We start from the raw sequence: 19404 nt of genomic DNA, 5'->3' as shown, positions 1-19404 counted from the left end.
GCCAAGTGGATTTTCCACTGGTTGGTTTCTAGTCTCTCTCCTATTTAGTGTATTGTTTTCTCTCACCGTATTGACATTTTCCCTGAATTTGCTGCTTCCTGAGAAAGAATTTCCACTTTCCATTGAGTACCTCTAGGGCCAGGATTCTCTTTTATAGTCACCATCTTGGATTCGTTTTACTATGATGATTTTCAAGCAAGCAGAAAATGCGCTCTGCATGACTCGCAAAGCGCCCAAAGCATTTGGAAATTGGCCCTGCATCCTTTACGGAGCTGCTAACATGCTTTCATAGTCATGCTTGATAGGGACATTTTGTGAACATGTTGGGTGGGTAAAGAGCATTCACCCTTTTTAGAGTTAAATAGAGTGGCACAATATTCTGGGCCTCATTACAAGTGTGCCGGTCCAGAATTCAGACAATCCTATAGGCCTCCATGGGAATGGGAACCTACCTGCTCGCCGCCACGTGTAATATCCCGGTAATACCGGGATATCAGGTGGCATAGATGGTAAGGGCATTTTGCCGGTATCCCGCCGATAACACCGGCGGGATACCAACAAACTCTTAATGAGGGCTATTGTTTGTAAAGTTGGTTGTGGTCTTCTGTATTATTCTGGAATTTCCTCTTAACTTCCCATCCTAGGATTTTGCTGATGATTCGTAGGAATGCACTTGGCCAGTAGTTGGCTGGCAACTGGAATCAGCCGCACATTTGGGTGACAGTTGATTTCGCCAATTAAAGGGTGGAAATTGTGTATTTCCATGGGTTGGAACTACACCCTTGAGAAAGGACATGTTTCCAGAATCTATGATGAGTGTGCACCTGACAGAGCCAAGGACTACAGACTTGTGACCGCATCTCGGATAAACAGTATGGTGCTTTGTTTTTTTAATACAACACCCAATTTACGCCATGTTGCCTCTCCTGCCCTGCCTTACCTGTTACCTGCCTGCCACCTCAGTCTCCTGCTTACTCCCCAGCTCTGCTTCTTGGCTCCTGCTGGCCGTCCCACTGCCTCTGCAATTCGCGCTTATCCCACCGCGTCTATGCATGTCAGTGCACAGCTCTCCTCTCTCCCTATGTGTGAAACTATTGCTTTGGATAACAGATAGGAGGGGAAAGGGATGTGAGCAGGGGCACACAGCCTGCGATGTTTGGTTATTTACCCAACGATGAATCACTTATGGCCATTCTAATCTCTGTGGCAATTCTCACCAACTAGCTTCTCCTCCGTGCCCAAAACCCACCCTCCTGAGATCTCTTTGAGCTACCTTTTACACGAAGTTACATCAAACTTTGCACTGTATATGGCCGGCCAGTGTTTTTTATAAACACCTTTTTGAGAGTTAATGGATTAATTGACACTGTAAATGAGCTCCTGGTGTAATAAAAATGTCTCAAAGTGTAATTTCAGCCACTTGCTCTATAAGCAATATGTGTGTTTCCTCACATGTGTTCATTGCACTGTAGTCTTGTTAAAAGCAAGCACTGGCAAATGCAACATTTTTGGCTTGTTTATAGGTATTTGGGAGTTATTTGCCAGGCACTGACATGATATGCCCAGGTAATCACAATATTTTCGATTGTTGCCATTTTATGACTAAGCAGTACCATTGTGGCAGTGCTTGGCAGGCAGTGCTTGGCAAAAGCCTATCCTATGCCGACACAAAAGCCAAAACTAAAGGCTTTGACCATGCTTGTTTCTGTTTGAGCCCACATTTCCCACTTCTCAGTTGGCCGCTCCTCCAAACCCCATCACAAAGTGCTAAAAGCCTTAGCAGCAACAGCCCCCACTTTGCCCTTCAGCCCACACCGTTTTCCACAAACAGTATCCTGTGCTCACAATACCTTTGTCCAGTCATGGGCAAATAAGGCACTACACAGAATATAAGTGGGAAAACTGTGGGAGGCAGCTGCTTTATCAGACAGGAGTTAATTTACAGGTAATCCGTACACATACGACACAGCTTCAGGTTCTTCTATGCTGAGCTTGTGTTCTAACTGTACCCGAGAAGGGAGTTGTTACCAATTCAACCCCAAGGGTTTCCCCTTTTAACACTTCCCAAGTGTCCCTCTCTTTCCATTTACCTTACGCAACATACTTGTTACTTCATGGTTACTTTGCCCCTTGTTATCACTTATCTTTATCTTTCACACTTGTCCATCATCATTTGATACAGGATTTACAGTGACACCCCACACCCAACATGTTTTAGGGGGTGGCAGTCATTCCAATGCCCTCCTGCCACCACCCCCTCCAACGTTCGATGCATCTCAGACATCTTGTACCCCAGTGCGCCGTTGTCTATGCTGGTGGCTGTTCAGCACCCTTGTGGTTCCTGACTGTACTTTCTTATTGGTTTTATTTCGTACCTCTGCTGCGACGACATGTGGTTAAAGCAGAAAACATGTCATGGTCACGTAGATAAAAGAAGACAGTAAAAGGATCACCTGATCGTCTTTGCACATAAGGGGAGGATGGGTGGGAACGCAATTTTATTCGGGCGGTGTGAACATGCAGGCTGGCAACAAATATAAGGAATGTAAAAGCGGGGGCGCTCCCAGCTCGATTCCAAATGCAGGGAAAAATCAATCCACAGAAACTCAAAAAAAGAGTGCACCACATGCAGTAAAAACAACAATGTATTTGTACATTTCGCCGGGAATGGGAACAAAAGAAGCAAACTTTGACCCACTCATTTCGGGCTCAACATTTTACAGCCATGAACAGGACATTAACATACCACAGTAAAAGTGTAACAAAACCATCATCCTAACGTTCTAATGGCTGGTTGTCACCAGCCACCTAAACAATTCTATACATTACCTAAAACTATTGGCAGCTTTAATTTCATCACAAAAGAACACCACCCACCCAACATGGTCACACTGCCCGTGATCAGCCCAAAAAATTCACCAATCCCAGCTCGTGACAACAGCTTGATAACGGACTTCATTTTAACTGGACCATGCCACTAAAGACAACTTGAGGCCATAACGTCCCACCGAGGTGGGCCAAGGGGCAACAAACAAACATGGCACACACCTCCTCTTAATTTCTCATTCCCACCATCTGCACCTGCTCCTATCTTGTTTCATGTTGCTATTCGGGTACATTGCGTCTTAGCACCCTCCCTGCAATGAATGGCCTGCTACAAAAAAGGTGATCGGTCCACTGCTGAGCATTTCTTCTGGACCATAATTTCTGATAATTTCTCCATTTAATACAGACTATTTCATATTGTCACTGCCTGAGAACCCTCACTGTGGCCTCCACCAACATTAGGTGTTCCCTCCGGATCTAATGAGGCAGCACTTATTGCCTGGGACCAGACATTCGTCCCTTGAGAAATGCTTCCCTTGTAATAACGAGCTGGTGCCTATTTTACACCTCTCCCCACCTGCCCTTGAGCTCTCAGCCTGTCTGCAGGGCAGGACAGAAATACAAACAAGTGTTCCCAACTAATAATTATGGCCTCACACCCTGCAATGGCAGCTAGACACCTTCGACTGGGCCTGAAAAAGTGGTGAAGCTCTTGCTCTAAATGCTTAGTACCCCTACAATACAGTGCCATATGTCACCCACTAAGTGTTCTAAAAGGGATCAAAACCCAAGGGTGCACATGTCTGTCCTAAGGAAAAAATGTAACGTGTTGAGCTCTGTGTGTGTGATTGTTCTGGGCCAGATGGTAAAAGTGCGTCTGTGGGTGCTTTAGACCTGCCATTCTGCTGTCGTGTGTGCTGGGTTGTGGGCAGGTGTGTAACATGTGCTGTGTGTTTTCTACAAAGTGTGTTCTGCACCATGTGCCTTCAGTAATCCTATCATGTAGGGCACATATGGCAAGTATGGTGCCATGCAGTGTGCTATCTAAATAGGAATAGTGCGTGCCAATAATACAGTTATAATGCTGGCTGAAAACAAAAGCTATAATACGGGAAACGAAAGCTACAATGCACCTATTACCTATGTTGTAAAAACAATAGGTGCTACTTTGTGCTAGTGCTACTTTGTGCCACCTGCCAGCTATTAAATTAAAGTTGTCAATGCTGCTACTGGTGTCGTGACACGTGCTCCTTACATCACTGCTGGGGTCCTGATGTGCTATTAGAAGACCCTCCTCAAACGGTACTTCCGCTCACTTGGTGGGCAATGCGCCTGCATCTGTACACCCCTCTGAACAAGGGTGGCCCAAAGTACCCCTCCACACTGATATAGCTCCACCTGTGGCGTCGGTCGCCCTCCCCTCTGGAAGATTTCCCCCCCAGCCCAACCACGCCTGGTTGCTGCCAGTGCCAACCATTATGGTCTCAGATCGGGGGAGGAGAGAGATGCTGCTGAAAGCGACAAACACTGATGCAATAGTGATGGCGCATTCACCGGCATAGCAGCAACAACCCACACCTTGCCCTGCAGCCCACATTTTCCGCAAACAATATCCTGTGCTCATAATGCCCCTCCCACCATTCAGTCTCCTGTCTGTTGCAAAGTAAATTGCTACAATTCACAATACCTTTGTCCAGTCATGGGCAAATAAAGCACTGCACACAATATACGTGTTAAAAACGTGGGCCGCAGCTGCTTCATTAGGTGGGAGGTAACCTGGAGGTAATCTGAACTCAAATGACACAGCTTCAGGTTCTTCTATTCTGAGCTTGTGTTCTAACTATACCCTACAAGGGAATTCTTAACAATTCCACCCCAAGGGTTTCCCCGTCTAATAAATCCCTATGTGTCCCTCTGTATACATTTGCATTACACAATATGCGTGTTACTCCCGGTTATTTCGCCCCTTGTTATCAGTTGTCTCGATCGTTCTCACTTGACCATCATTATTTGATAAAGGTTCACTCTCCCAGCAACTTACCCCATGGAGGCTTGCACGCTTACATATCACTTTTTGCACGGCCACAAACAATGCAAAGCAGAAACACCCAGAGACTCCAGATGTAATACACATTTTTTCATGACCTCATAAGAACAACCGCCGGGTCGATTGCATTACAAAGCAAAATGTAACTTATTTCTTCTAATGACACCCCAACCTATGAGGTTGTGTATTTGTAAGCCAAGTGGACTTAAACCAGCAATGTTGCCATTGGTAAGCCCACACTCTAACCTGGAACCCTGCATGGTGGCAACAAATATAAGGGGGGGCCAAAGAACTCTCCCACACTGATATGGCCCCACCTGTGGTGTCGTCCCCCTCAGGAAGTGTGTCCCCCAACCCAGCCACAAAGGGTTGCTGCCAGCCCCAACCACTATGGCCTCAGTGCGGGCGTGTGTTGCTGCTAAAAGCGGCGAACACCAATGCCATAGTTATGGCGCGTTCACCGGCATTGCACCCACAAGGGAGGGCAATGACAGCCTTTAGGTGAAGTTACCCCACCTCAACAGCCCTTGTTTTACTCTATGTGAGGTTTGGTTTCTGGGCGCCTAATGGGTGGCAAAGGTATCTGGCTTACAAAGGGAACATGCAGAAACAGACGGTGCCTACCATGTACAAGAAATAAGGCGTTCTCCGGCATTTACCACAGAGAACATGAAAAGACAGGGCACAGAAACCCAGGAATAACAGCTGTAACTGTAAGGTCATCCCAAGATCTCCCTGCATAAAATAGACAAGAAAGGATATGAAAGCAGAGCCAATGTTTGGATACACAGTGGGCAGCTCTGAGAAAACTGTGCTATAGTATGAGGTGGTATATAAAGGTAGCGTTCAGAGTCAAACATGTATAATTACTGAGCCAGGTGCAAGTGTTGAAGGCTTAGCCCCTGAGCATCATTTTCCCATAGTTAGAGAGAGGGAAGGACTCCACTTCAAATGCCTTTAGGTGCTAGCGGTGCGCAGTACAAATCAGCATAACATAACTTCATTTAATTTATAAAAATGTGATAAGTGCAAAATGAGCAACAAGCAGCTTCATGATGGCTCTTTGGCCATTGGTAAGGATGACAATGGATCTTTCTGGCTCTGTGGAAACTAGAAATGGATTGTCAACTACAGTCGATTTTGAAATTCTCCAGGGAGGTTTGTATACACGTCACGATTCCTGTCGAGTTTAGGGGGGCTCAAGGAAGGACCCCTTAAGGGCAGTTGGATCATATCAGGACAATGAGTCACATTGTGCACAACAGTAGCTTCATAGGAATTCTGCTTGAATTGGTGTGCTGAAGGTGTCAAATAAACCAGTTGCTTGGTTCCTTCATGAATGCAATTGAAATAAATCGAGCACTAGTTGTGTCCTCTTGCCTGCTTTAAAGTTCTCCCTTCCAGTGACACCAATGGCATTCCAGATTCCGATTTGAAATATTAAAGATTGAGAATGTTTATTTTCTGGTGCACAGCGCAATGGCTGATTTTAAGCCGAGATAGATACAGCTTTCCCTCACTGAAAACGCCCACGAAGGCAGAAACACGTTTCTGGAGTTGTTGTTGGTCCTCTTGCTTAGAGAAGAATTGCCTGGTATTTCGGTGCTGGGCCGTCCCTGTGGGGGGTACAAATCTGACAAGCTTCTCTGGATGTTTTCCTAGGACACATTGGGCTAAAACATGACTGCAGACCTTCTTGCGTGGGCATTTTCCTATAGAGCAGGCTATTTAAGCCATATTTGTCCTCAATTGAGCACTTTTACATGTTTGGCTCTATTTTACATGATATGTAATGTTAAGTACTAAAACTGATCATTCATATCAAGGTGGAACACTTTCCCCACATACCTTTAAAACACCCACATTTTCATTTCAATTCTTTCAATATTGTGTAATTGGGTTATAACACTAGATTCTGTAGTTTCAACTCTTCAATGCACACTTATGTGGCCAATGCTGGACTGGTCTACAGGGACCTCTGGAGATTTCCCAGTGGGCCTCAGCACAATGGGCATCTATTGTCTGGGTCCTATAGTTTTCTGCTCCTCGTATTCTCTGTCCTATGCAACCCACCTCTTTGCTTCCATCTCTCCCCATCCCCCACATCCATTTGAAGTAAAGAATTTGTTATAAAACTTCAAGTAGATTATTCATCACTCTTGATAAATATTATGTGGGTTTTTGTTATGCTTAGCTATTTTGTAATCCCTACACTGGGACACATGTGATTTAAAATTCACTATTTGAACCCATTATTTTTCAAATTGGCTTGGGGGACAAATCCACTGATCCCTTATGGGTTGTGCTTGCGCACACAGTGTAATATAGGGCCACTATGAAAAACATTTCAGGGGCACTTTTGGTTCCCAATCCATCCCTTAATATGGCAAAAATGAGGGTCCCTACAACATTCACACAAAGTATATTAATAAAATGATAGTCCATATTAGTTATTTTCATTTGCCGAACTTGCATTCTTTATTTTCTATAGCTATCCAATCATTGCTTGTGAGTTATGAGGAACAGCAGATGTTCTGAACTTAATGACTTTGCCCTTGTAATAGAGAGTGAGTTTCAAAATTAACACAGTTCTTCTTATTTTAAATCAATGTCAATTCAAAGTTGGAGTTTGTAACTTTACAGTTCAAAAGAAATTAACATTTCTCCCATGTGAAGTTGAAGAAATAAAGATAGAGTGAGGGGTGTGGGAAATAGCAAAGAAGAAACAGTAAATTACGTATTTCTTGTTTAAAACGCAATAAGGTTGAAAGCATTTTTTATGTAAGTACCAACAAATAACAGACCTGCAAGGATGGAAAAAACGTACAATTGCCTTCTAAAAGTGTCCCCGGTCATTGTTTGTAGGCATTCCTAGCAATCATTGTCATGTTACATTGTGAATCATTAGAACACATTAACCTGCGCCGCCAGCACCTTTGTGCAATATACCTGTATGGAAGATTTTCTATTTACTTTGTTTTGCGGTCCCATGAATTGTCAGTTTCATATTTTTTCTTTGCCACTCAGTAGTATCATGTGTGTTATAGTTCCTTCTAGATCCTACATAGCTGAAACTCAAACATTCATTTCTTTATTTTGTTCCAGCATTTAACTTCCATTTGTTCTTCTCCCCTTTTTCTTTCATTTCCCTATTTCCATATTTTTCCTCATGCTATGACATAAAAGTGGTTGCACTGAAACGACTTCCCTTTATGAGGAGCAGACCGAAGGATAAAGACAAAATGAAGGCTTTCTACCGTCGCTCCATGTGTAAGACTTTATGACAGTCCAGCTGCTTTGAAATGGCTGAACTGCCTTCCATTACTAATTTTTCACTAACCATTACCTGGACTGTGACGTTTTTTCCTATTTTGCAAGTGCAAGTCCTGCTATAATCCAAGGACCTTTTTTTTATCTGACCATGTGTTCCTAGACATCTTCAAGCATTCAGAGAATTCTCTGATATACTTCACATGTACTTAGTTCCGCCTATGTGTATGTATGTGAATTGATGTGTCCTGTATATACGTTTTAAATTTCGGTATATACATATTAATGATAAGTACTATTGGCATTTTTGTAAAAGAATGATAAAATAACATTTGCGTGAAAAACATTGTAGATACATACATACAAGTGCAAAGATATTAATGGAGATCTTTTGCATATTTAGCATGTTTGTTAATACTATATCGATTTTGGCCCCCAACACAAGGATTGATATTGGTAAAGTAAAGTTAAAGAGAATGCCATCTTTTTCAGTCCTTTTCATTAACAAATCAAAATACAGTATTGTTGCCGTGAACTGCACTGACCATGGACCTCTTTCCATTGCTAGCCTTGTTATTTGTAATGGCATTTTTGCTTGTATCACATTGCCTTTTATTTTGTTTTCCAAAGCTTCAACCCCATGCTTTTTAGTTTATCGTACATTTCACTGCAGAGCTAGCATGGCAGATGTACCCAATGCATAAATGAAATGAGAAAAGCGCTCATCATCAGTAAAAGTGAAAAAGAAAATGTTGGCTTGTAATGCTCTTGCTTTAATTCGGCTGAATGCATGTCATAACCCACAAAGCTTTGAGATTGCAGTTTATTTGTGCAGTATGCTTTCGTGCTTGCAATACTGTCCACTTCATTGTGCACCCCTCATAGCTGTCAGAAGAAGAACAATGATGCACTGAACCATTCTGATTCATTTGCTTTCATTTGCATCCCAGCCATGAATGACCTGGTGCAGTCCATGGTCCTAGCAGGACAGTGGACAGGTAGTTCTGAGAATCTGGAGGGTGCTGGTGATATTTCTACAGGGAAAAGGAGAAATGAATTGGGATCTATGGCCTTCTCCACTACAGCCATCAACTTTTCAACTGTCAACTCTTCTGCAGGCTTCAGGTCCAAGCAGTTACCTAAACATAAAGGTATAGGCAGTGCATTTATATAGTGTGCTTGTGTTCACCATGACAATTGTGTATAAACTTAGCATGAACATGTTGTGCTGTCTCTACCAAACACAACCAAATTTCCCCTGAACCCCATCACCAGGCAGCACTGGTGAATGTAACTATGCCTGTCAAGTGTTGTGTTTTTGTACCTGAAAAAAGTGCTATAGAATTGCTTATGTACTGAAGTATATCCTGTTTGCTGCAGAAGTCAAATGAATGTGTACCTCAATGTTTTTATTTGCTTATTTTTGTATGTTTAGATGGCACATCATTTGAAGACGTAAGCCCCCAAGGTGTAAGCGAAGGCTCTAGTCCAGGCTCCAGGATTCATGGTAAGATTTCAGTGTCCCTTGCAATCGATTTATCGTGGATGTGCGAATTGTATTTGTTTCGTTTATTGACAGTTGACGGTATTGTACCATGCAAATGTTTAGGCTGTCATTGCAGAAATTAACAAACATCAGTAATGTATATAAATGTTCCCTTTCTGGTGCTTCTTAAAATTAGGTTATTTATGTTAAAATAATAACATTTACAATATCAATAGCACACACCACAAACTAAAAAAAGTAACTTGCCAGAAATATGGCTTCTTGTGATGTGAACTCTTTGTGTCATGATTAACTACATTCAATTCCTGGCAGGCCTAAACAAATTTCAGGGAACCCGGTCCAGAGCATTGCACCCAGAGGAGCCACATTTCAAAGCCCACCATCAGTGCCTAGAGTTCCTCCCAAATTTCCTGTATATAGACTCTGGCCAATCGTGGCTATATAGAGGGGAGAGGGATTAAGTAGGCCATTTGCTTGGGGAAACAGATTGAAGTAGAACAGCATTTGCTATCCTGCTCCCTTGTGCCCAGGCTACCAATATACCCAGCCAGTTGTTGAAGGCTTCAAGGCCTGACCATCCCTGAGTGAAAGCCAGACTCCAAGCACTAGAATATTTTATGCAAAAGGATTCCAGACTTTATCTAGCACATTATTTTCTGCTTGTCCACTTTCTCACGGTCCACATTTGCCCCTCAAACTGTCTGTTCATGACTTGGCCATTAGGATTGGCAGCCCCAGAAGTTCAGTTCTGGAGGTTGTTTAGTGGGAGAATTTAGAGTTACTACCAGGCAACATGTTTTTTAAAAAAAACATCTTTATTGGATTTTAACAGATTAAGCAAACTGTAGTCATAATCAACGAAGCATTCTCAATTGTGCACCAAGTCTCTAACCCTCCCCTCACTCCCCTCCCAGCCCTCCCCCAAGACCACGGGAGTTTCATCATCAGTCCCCGTAGTGCCTGCTATTGGGCCAGGACTGTCTGTTCTATCTGAGGCGTTATCTGGCATCTTGGGATGGAACAACGGTACTGTTAGCGCTATCCAGCGCTGTAGTTCACCGCTAGAGTCCAGCCTCCGTTCATGGATTGCAGTTTCCCATGCTCCAGTCTCGGCAGTTATCCACTTCTTAAGATCCCTCCACCACTGTGTCTCGCTCAGGCTTTTGGGGCTCTTCCATCCCATGGCTGTGCGTCTTTTCGCTGTTATATATATTAGGTCTCTGAGTTTGTTTAGGGGCTTGTTTTTAGTGCTGCGCTTGTAGCTGCCCAAAATACAGGCCGTTGGCTTATGTATTTCTAGTTTGATGTCCGCGCCGGCCACTATTTCCTTTATTTGTGCCCAAAAGTCTTGTATCACCGGACAGCCCCAGAACATGTGGGTCATTCCAACCTCGGGTTCATTGCATTTGGGGCATACCGGAGTTCTCGCACCACTGAATTCCGATATGGCTTCCGGTGTAAGGTAGGCTCTATTGGTGATGTACAGTTGGATGAGTTGTAAACGGGCGTTTCTGGAGATTTTTTTGTGATAGTGGGATATCTTCTCCCATTCTTTATCTTCAAATTCGAGGCCTAGTTCGCCTTCCCACTTAGCTCTGCTCTTGAGTTTGCTTCTGGTCGCGCCCTGCATTAAGGCTTCGTAGAGTCTTGAGGTTTCGTGGCCTCCTTCAGCTGCATCTAACATTGTTTCGATAGCCTCCTGTTCAGTTGTAAGATTGATGGCTTCTGGCCATCTGTTCTTCATGGCCTGTACTACTGCTCTGTGGAGCAAGAACTGTTTGGCGGGTAGCCCTGTGGCCTCGCTGAGTTCGGCAAACGTTAAGATCTCTTGTTCCTGAACCATGTCTCCCATTGTAGCTACGCCGTGGGGTTCCCACTGGGCGCGCACTTCCGCCTGTCCCCATGTACGCTTGGCCATGATTGCTGCTATGGGGATCTGCGGGGAATATGGGTCTGCTGCTCCCACTGTTCTGCAGGTGCGTTTCCAGAGCTGGATCCCCAGCTTGGCTAAGAAAGGGCAGTGTCGTATTGCACCCTCCTCGACCCAAAGTAAGTCCCTTAGTAATAATCGAGGTAGGGCGGGTTGGATGAGTCTGGTGTCTGTTGTAGCCTCGTCTGCCATCCATTGCATCACATGCCTTAGCTGGCTCGCAAGGTAGTACCATTCGAAGTTGGGCACCTTCAAACCTCCTCTCTCATAGGGTCTTTGAAGAGTTTCTAGCGCCACTCTGTGCCTGCCTCCCTGCCAGAGGAATCTCCTACAGAGTTTGTGTATGTCTCTGAAAAAGGAGGAGAGGATATTGAAAGGGACGTTGGTGAAGTTGTGTAAGAGGCGGGGGAGTGCCACCATCTTGAGGAGGCCTGCTCGCCCGGCCACCGAAAGTGGGAGTCTACCCCAAAAATCCATAGATCTTTCCAAGGCGTCTTTAGCTCTGACCGTATTGAGGATGTGTTCTGTGTGAGGATTCCGGTGTATAGTGATGCCTAAGTATCGGAAGGAAGTCATTTGCCAATGAAGGTCTAAGGGGGGCAGGGATCCGGACTCCTCATTATATAGTGCTGCGAGGGGGTAAAGGCAAGATTTGTCCTTGTTGATCTGTATCCCCGTGTATTTGTGGAATCCGTCTAAGGTTTCTAGAATGTAGGGCAGGAGGTGTTCGGGGTTGTGTAGGTACAACAGTGTGTCGTCTGCATACATAGAGACGAGATGGGTCACACCGTCTATCTCGATTCCATATTCCTGTCTGAGGTAGGCAGCTACGGGTTTGGTGGCTATAATGTATAACATGGGGGACAGGGGACATCCCTGACGGGTACCTCTATGGAGGGTCCATTTGTCAGAGTAAGTCTTGTTTGTGCGCACCCTGGCGGTTGTGTTAGTGTAGACTAATTGGGTCCATTTCAAAAAGACTGGTCCAATTCCCATTTTTACCATGGTGGCGTGTAGCCATTCCCATTGCACCCAATCAAATGCTTTGGTAGCATCAAGTGATGCGACTGCGTATTTCTGGGGCCTATGTTCTGTGCTATAGATGACGTGGTGTAACCTGCGCATATTTTCAGTGATGGAGTGCCCCGGCACGTAACCTGTTTGGTCACGGTCAATCAGCAGGGGGATCACACTGCGCAATCTGTTCGCTAGCAGGGCGGTTAGAATCTTGCTGTCTACATTCAAAATAGAGAGTGGCCTGTAAGAGCCACCGTCGGACCCGTCCTTCTCAGGCTTGAGTAGGGGGATGATAACGCCTCTCTCATGGAATCGGGGAGGGTACCACGATCGTAGGCTTCATTGAACACGAGGGCCAGTAAAGGAGCTAAGGACTCTTCGTATGCCTTATAAAATTCCCCGGGAAGGCCGTCTGTGCCTGGGGTTTTTCCGGATGGTAGGGATCTAATGATAACCTTCACTTCATCAGGAGTGATGGGTTCGTCTAGGGCGTCTGCTGATTGCGCGTCTAATTTAGGCAGCTCAATGATGTCCAGGACATCCTCAATTTCTGTGTTAGTGGGGGGCAGGGTCTTAGAGTAAAGGTTACAGTAAAACTCTGAGAAGACTGAGTTAATATCGATTTGGGTGTGTGCTGTAGTGCCGTCTGGTTAAAGTATATGACAGATAGGTGTCTGGGGGGCCTCCCTCTTATAAAACCAAGCCAAGAGCTTCCCAGGTTTGTCTCCTAGGGCATGGGTTCTTTCGGTGTATTTGGCATAACTCAGTTTCCCCAGGGACTGCCAGTGTGTTAAACAGGTTTGCCGCAACTCGGTTATCCTACGCAGGTGTTCTGGGGATGATTCAGCCCTGTTCTCCAGTTCCCCCAGCTTTCTCTCAGAGCGTTCTAGAGAAGTTAGGATGGATCCTTGAGCTCCCCCTATGGACGCAATCATCTCCCCTCTAATAACTACTTTATATGCTTCCCACGCTGTGCTCACGTGCTCCACGCTATTCAAGTTTCTCTGCCAGTAATCCTCAGTGCTATCTTTCATACGCTCGTAGAAGGCCAAGTCTAACAAGGCTTCTGCCCTAAGTCTCCATGTTGGCAGAGGGGGCCTAGGTGGGAACACCTCCCATGTGGCGGCCAGTGGGGAGTGGTCAGACTGCACTGAACATGGCTTGTTGTTCTTGACTAACAAATAGGCAATCTAGCCTGGTGTGGACGGAATGGGGTGGGGAGTAGAAGGAGTATTCCCATGTGTAGGGTGGAGTACCCTCCACAAATCTCTGAGAAGCAGCTGGTGTGCTAACTTAGATAGTATTTTGGCGGGAGGGGATGGTCGAGTATGCTTGGAATCTGACCTATCCAATAGTGGGTTAAGGGTGCAGTTGTGGTCGCCCCCCAAATCATAATGCTGTCCCTATAAGGGCTGAGTCGTGGACACAGGGAGTGGAAATAAGCTGTTGCATCATGGTTAGGTGCATAGGTGCTGAACAGACACAACACCCTTCCCTCAATGGTACTGTGCACGAGGGCCATCCTGCCCTCATCATCTGACTTGGTGCCTATCAGCTTGAAGGGGATGGTAGGGTCCATCCAGATCAAGACTCCCCTGGCGTAGGAGGAGTAAGATGATCCTATCAGGAATCCCTGCCATACCTTGGCCAATGCGTCCAGTTTTTTCGGGGTTAAGTGCGTCTCTTGAAGCATAGCAATCCCGATCTTGCACCTTCTCAGGTATGCGTGAATGCGGCGCTGTTTAACGAAGCTGTTCATGCCTCTGATGTTCGACGTCATAATCTGTATCTTGTCAGCCATGGGAGTGGAAAGGTTTGATGGTCGTTCGAGGACATACTAGTGACTTGTTGCATGCAATGTTTCTCCGTGGTCTTGGTGTTTCCCGACTAACTATAGCTCCCCAAAACTTACCAACAGAATAAACATTAAACTTAAACCTTTCCAATAACAAAACCGGTCTAGCGGGGTTGCCCCCGTTCTGACTACACCGTTTCCGCTCCATCGGACCTTCAGGTCTTCTGGTGTCCTACGGGCGGGTTAAATACCCAAACTAGTTCTGGGGGTGGAAGTGAGCCTGCTTCAGATGGTGTCACTGGACAAGCAGTTCGTTCTCAGCGTGGCTCCGGTTAATTCTTTGTTGCTGCATTTTAGTCGTGGTGCAATGTTTTATTGTAAGATTGCCCGGGGTCGTGTGGGTAGCCCATCAGGCTACAGTCTGCCGTGGTCTGCGCTGCTGAACTTCGATATCGGGGATCTGTTCTCCATCCATCCATTCACTGGCTTCAGCAGGTGTCTCGAATAAAAGGGCTTTATTGTTGTGCAGGATTTTCAACCTTGCTGGGTACAGGAGCATGTACCGCAAGCCGGCGTTCTTCAGCCTGGCTTTAGTATGGATGAACTGGGCTCTGCTCATTTGGACCTGGAGGGTGTAGTCCGGGTAGATGGCAATTTTTGCTGAATTCCTTTGTATGCAGCCACCCGATCTTGAGAAGGCCAGAATTGTCTCTCTGTCCCTATAGTTGAGGACCTTAGCTATTATTGGCCTGGGTGGGTTGCCTGGGGGCGGTCGTTTGGTGAGGGATCGATGGGCTCTTTCAATGGTGAATCCCTGCGATAGTTTCCCGGCCCCGATTTCCTGAAGTAGGAGGTCTTCAACGTAGTTCGTGGGGTCATTCCCTTCGATGCCCTCAGGCAAGCCTATAATTCTGATGTTATTTCGGCGCGCGCGCCCTTCTGCCTCATCTGCCCTGTCCTCTAGGTTTTTGACCTTTTGCGCTAGGATGTTAGCCTCCTTTAGGAGTTGAGTCTTGGTTTCGGTGTTCTCGCGCACTTGGGTTTCCAGTGCGTCAGTTCTACTCGCTATGGAGCGTACGTCCTGTCGTAGTAGGTTCAGATCTATAGCAACAGCGTCTATTTTGCTCTCCATTGTCTTCTGTAACGTCATTATGGCCTCCAAGAGCTGTGAGTTTGCTGGTTCGGGGGGTACGGTTCCCTGTGCCTCGGTGGAGATGGTGGAGGTATTAGGCCTAGCAGCGCTAGCAGCTGCGTAGGTCTCCATGGTGGTTTGTTTATTTTTACTTCTTGCTCCCTTGGTGGTCATTCCCCAGAGGACAGGTGGGCCTGTGGATTTACTTTCAAGTTGGCTCGGAGGGAGCTGCGGAGGCACGGCTCAAATGTGGCGTCTGTCAGTGCGAGTGTGCCTGTTTTATACTTAGGGTATGGCCCTGGAGTTGCAATAGTTTCATTCTGGCTTCAGGCCCCCAACAAGATGTCAGATGTGTGGGGAGCGCAGAGGTGAAAACTTTCAGGCGGGAGGGTCAAAGTGACCACCCCGCAAAGGCTGCAGAGTTCGAGGGGGGGCTAGGGGGCCAACTATTATGAGGCACGGTTGTGTTGGGGTCAGGCGCTGTAGGTGGTCTTGGGGTCCACTTGAGGTAGTTGTGGCAGAGCACTGTAATGGTGAGAGTCACTGCACATGGTACCGCCGCTCAATAGTGCTTCCTGCCCCTCTTGTGATGTGCATGGGGGGTAACCCTTGAGTTGCCAAGACTCCGTCTGGGAAAGAGCCCCTGCGTTGTTTTTATTACACAGAGGTTTTCGTCCACAATCAGGTGTCCAGCGAGTGGGGATCACACGGGTGGATCTCCCAGTTTAGTAAGTCCAGGCGTCCCCACAGTGGGGTTGTAGCATTCAGGATGGGCCAGGTGGGTCGATTGCAACGAGGCTCAGGCGTGCCTGGGTTTGTGGGTAGCTCGGTACGCCAAGCGCCTCGGGCGGGCCCGGGACCCGCTCAGAGCGCTGCCGCCAATATGGCTTCACCTCCCCCGGCTCAAGCTCTGGGTTCCACAGGCTCCGTGGACTTCGCGGCAACGGAGCACAGGTGATCCTGAGCAGGGGGGGCACCTCCAAGGTGGGGCGCCGGGTCGGTGGTATCTTCCAGGCCCCCACCCCCCGACTCCCTACCTCCCGCTTGCGGTGTTGTTGCATCCGTTCTTCTCTGCCCTGCGGGCCTGCTTCGGATGTTGGTCTGCTCGTGCCGGAGGCCGCCGAGCCCGGTCCGCCACGCCCGCCTCTCCGCAGCGTTCTCAGGTCGTGGTCTTCTCCACCGGCCCGCAGCTTTCTTCAGATGCCGCACAGAGCGCGCCGTTGTGTGCCGGGTCGGCTGCTAGTACGAGGCACGGTGGTGAGGGAGGTTATGTGGCGGGCGCCATTTTCTGATCCAGTCGACTCTCCTCACGCGGTGTGCTGTCGCAGTGGGGACTCACAGGCGCTCCAAAGTTCGGCCAGAGGTGCCTCAGGCAATCCACTGTGTACTCGAAGAATTTTGATAGTTTCTACAAAAGTAAAGCAGGTAGTTTACAGCAATATCAAGGGCACATCGGAGGAGCTGCCTGAGGACACGTCTGCTCTACATGGCGGTTAGCCACGCTCCCCTTACTACCAGGCAACATAAGCTGACATGCCTTAAGGGATCACCTTAAATTCATCTTGAGACATCACAAAGCTACACATTGCTTTCATTAATACCTATTTCTATCTTTCTCTTTTTTTTTAAACTCTTTATTTAACATTTTAAAGAACAAAATACAATAATCAAAATGCCTTAAAATGTACAAAACGCAAAATTCATAAAAACAGCAGAACCAAAGATAAATAAATGTCTAACAGTATGGACCTCCATAACAATCATAAAATAACATTTCTAATTCTATAAAAGATTCATGACACAACCACAGAGACAAAACAACATAACAACACACAACTAAACAGTCCATTACCACCCCCCACTCAAAGAACAGGCCAACCGTGGAACCTATGCATTCAACCATACAGGTCATTAAAAGGCCCCCAAATCTGACGACCAAAAAGCATAACCCTATCATATTTCGACAAGACTTGTATGTCAAAAAGCCATTCCTCCACACCAGGTTTCTTTCTAGACTTCCAAACTCGCAAGATCTGTTTCATCGCCAAAACCAAACCTCTGTTAATCCAATCCGCATCCTTCCTAGCACTATCCCCTCTCCCCCTGTTGGACAACAATATGGTTGAAAGGAATGTACGCGGATGTTTCTCCTCCAACACAAGATCCAACCTGTCCAATACAATGGACCAAAAATCAGAAACTCTCGAGCACAACCATAACATATGCATCAAAGAACCCCCACCACAACCACATCCCCAACACAAATCAGAGTTCCGAAAGACCCAACTTGGCCATCTTAGACGGAGTCCAATATAATCTATAGAAGATCCTCTGTCTAATATATCTCAGCTGCAAATCCATCTTCGCTTTTACCCACACCTGAAGTAAATAGGTCCACTCGTTAACAGGGATAACCTCACCAACTTCATCCGTCCAGGACAGGCGAAGTCTATCCCAAGCCCTCACATCCGCCGCATCCAACGGCATTAAAACCATGTACGTTGAAACCACATAAGAGGCCGAACAGAGAAGTTCACACAATGAGGGTCTCTCCTCCATGACCCCACCATACAACATTCCTGTCCGTTCAGTCAATAGTGCATTCAAAGCATTATAGCGACTTCTTTCTCTAGCACCAATCCCAAAAGATGTTCTCAACTGGTCAAAGGGAACCATACGACCGTCCAACTACACAGGATGCAGCCAGAGATCTGGCCCCCTTTATCACAAAACTTATCAACTCATCCTTCTCCACCAATACCATCCCATCCAACCTCAAAGAATCATGGATGCTTCCTCTACTGAAAAAGCAGTCCCTTGACCCACTAGTACCCACCAATTACCGCACGATTACTACAGTGCCCTTTCCCTTAAAGATCTTAGATAAAATGGCATACTCCCAGATACAAAAATACTTGGAAACCAACTCTCTACTAGGAACTAGGCAATCAGGCTTCCGGCCCCAACATGGGACAGAAACAGCCCTCCTAGACCTCAAGTCACAGATAGATGAACTCCGGGATGAAGGGAAATCGGCCCTCCTTCTACTCCTGGACTTATCAGCTGCCTTCGACCTGGTCGACCACACAGTCCTATGCAGCCACCTGGACTCGACAGCTCACTTCTCCAAAGAAGCCATAGTATGGATACAATCTTTCCTAACCAACAGAACTATGAGAGTCTTCACTCCTATGGCAGCAGCCACCCCCATCCCCATAACCTGCGGAGTGCCCCAGGGATCTTGCATCTCACCCACCCTCTATAATATCTTTACCAAGCCCCTTTTCGATGATCTGGACCTTCTGGGTGTAACCTACACTAACTATGCAGATGACACACAGATTCTCCTACCGCTTACCGGTGATTACGACAAGGATTTGGCCTTGGTGAACAGGATATATCTCATCATCCAGGCATGGATGGCCACCCACGGTCTATGTCTATGTCTGAATGATGACAAAACAGAGATCATCATCCTGGGCACCACCTCAACCCTCAAAAAACTCAGCCCCGAATACTCAGCATTCAACATAGACAATAATATTATTACTGTCGCCAAGGAGGTTAAAACCCTGGGTTTCTATCTGGACTCCACTCTCTCCTTCAGCAAGCAGGTGGCCTCGGCCACTGCATATACATGCAAGTTGATTAGAGCTGGCAAGGCCTTCCTGTCACAGGACAGTTGCATCACCCTAGCCAGAGCCCTCATCTTATCCAGGCTGGACTACTGCAACGCTCTTTACATAGGAGCCAATAAAAAAACCATCAAAAAAATCCAACTCCTACAAAATAATGCGCTGAGAGCAGTCCTAGGAATCCCCAAGAGAGAACACATCTCTAATACCAGAAGAGCCAACAACTGGCTTTCCACTCATGATAA

At 46.4% G+C, this 19404-nt stretch overlaps 1 protein-coding gene across 5 annotated transcripts in view; it reads left to right on the top strand.

Moving 5' to 3' along the window:
* CCDC88A (coiled-coil domain containing 88A) overlaps positions 1-19404 on the top strand; it is a 2139415-nt gene that overhangs the window by 1901539 nt on the left and 218472 nt on the right. For 3 of the 5 annotated variants that reach the window (XM_069608253.1, XM_069608252.1, XM_069608256.1), the window contains exons 26-28: positions 8060-8143; positions 9094-9294; positions 9579-9650. In XM_069608253.1, the coding sequence (XP_069464354.1) occupies positions 8060-8143; positions 9094-9294; positions 9579-9650 (357 nt within the window). The remainder of the gene's footprint in view (positions 1-8059; positions 8144-9093; positions 9295-9578; positions 9651-19404) is intronic. The other 2 variants (XM_069608255.1, XM_069608254.1) reach the window with 1 other exon arrangement.

The sequence above is a fragment of the Ambystoma mexicanum genome, chromosome 4q, assembly GCF_040938575.1.
Source record: "Ambystoma mexicanum isolate Mex_15411 chromosome 4q, UKY_AmexF1_1, whole genome shotgun sequence".
NCBI lineage: Eukaryota > Metazoa > Chordata > Amphibia > Caudata > Ambystomatidae > Ambystoma > Ambystoma mexicanum.
The sequence above is the reverse complement of the archived record's forward strand: the minus strand, read 5'-3'. Positions and strand labels throughout refer to the sequence as shown.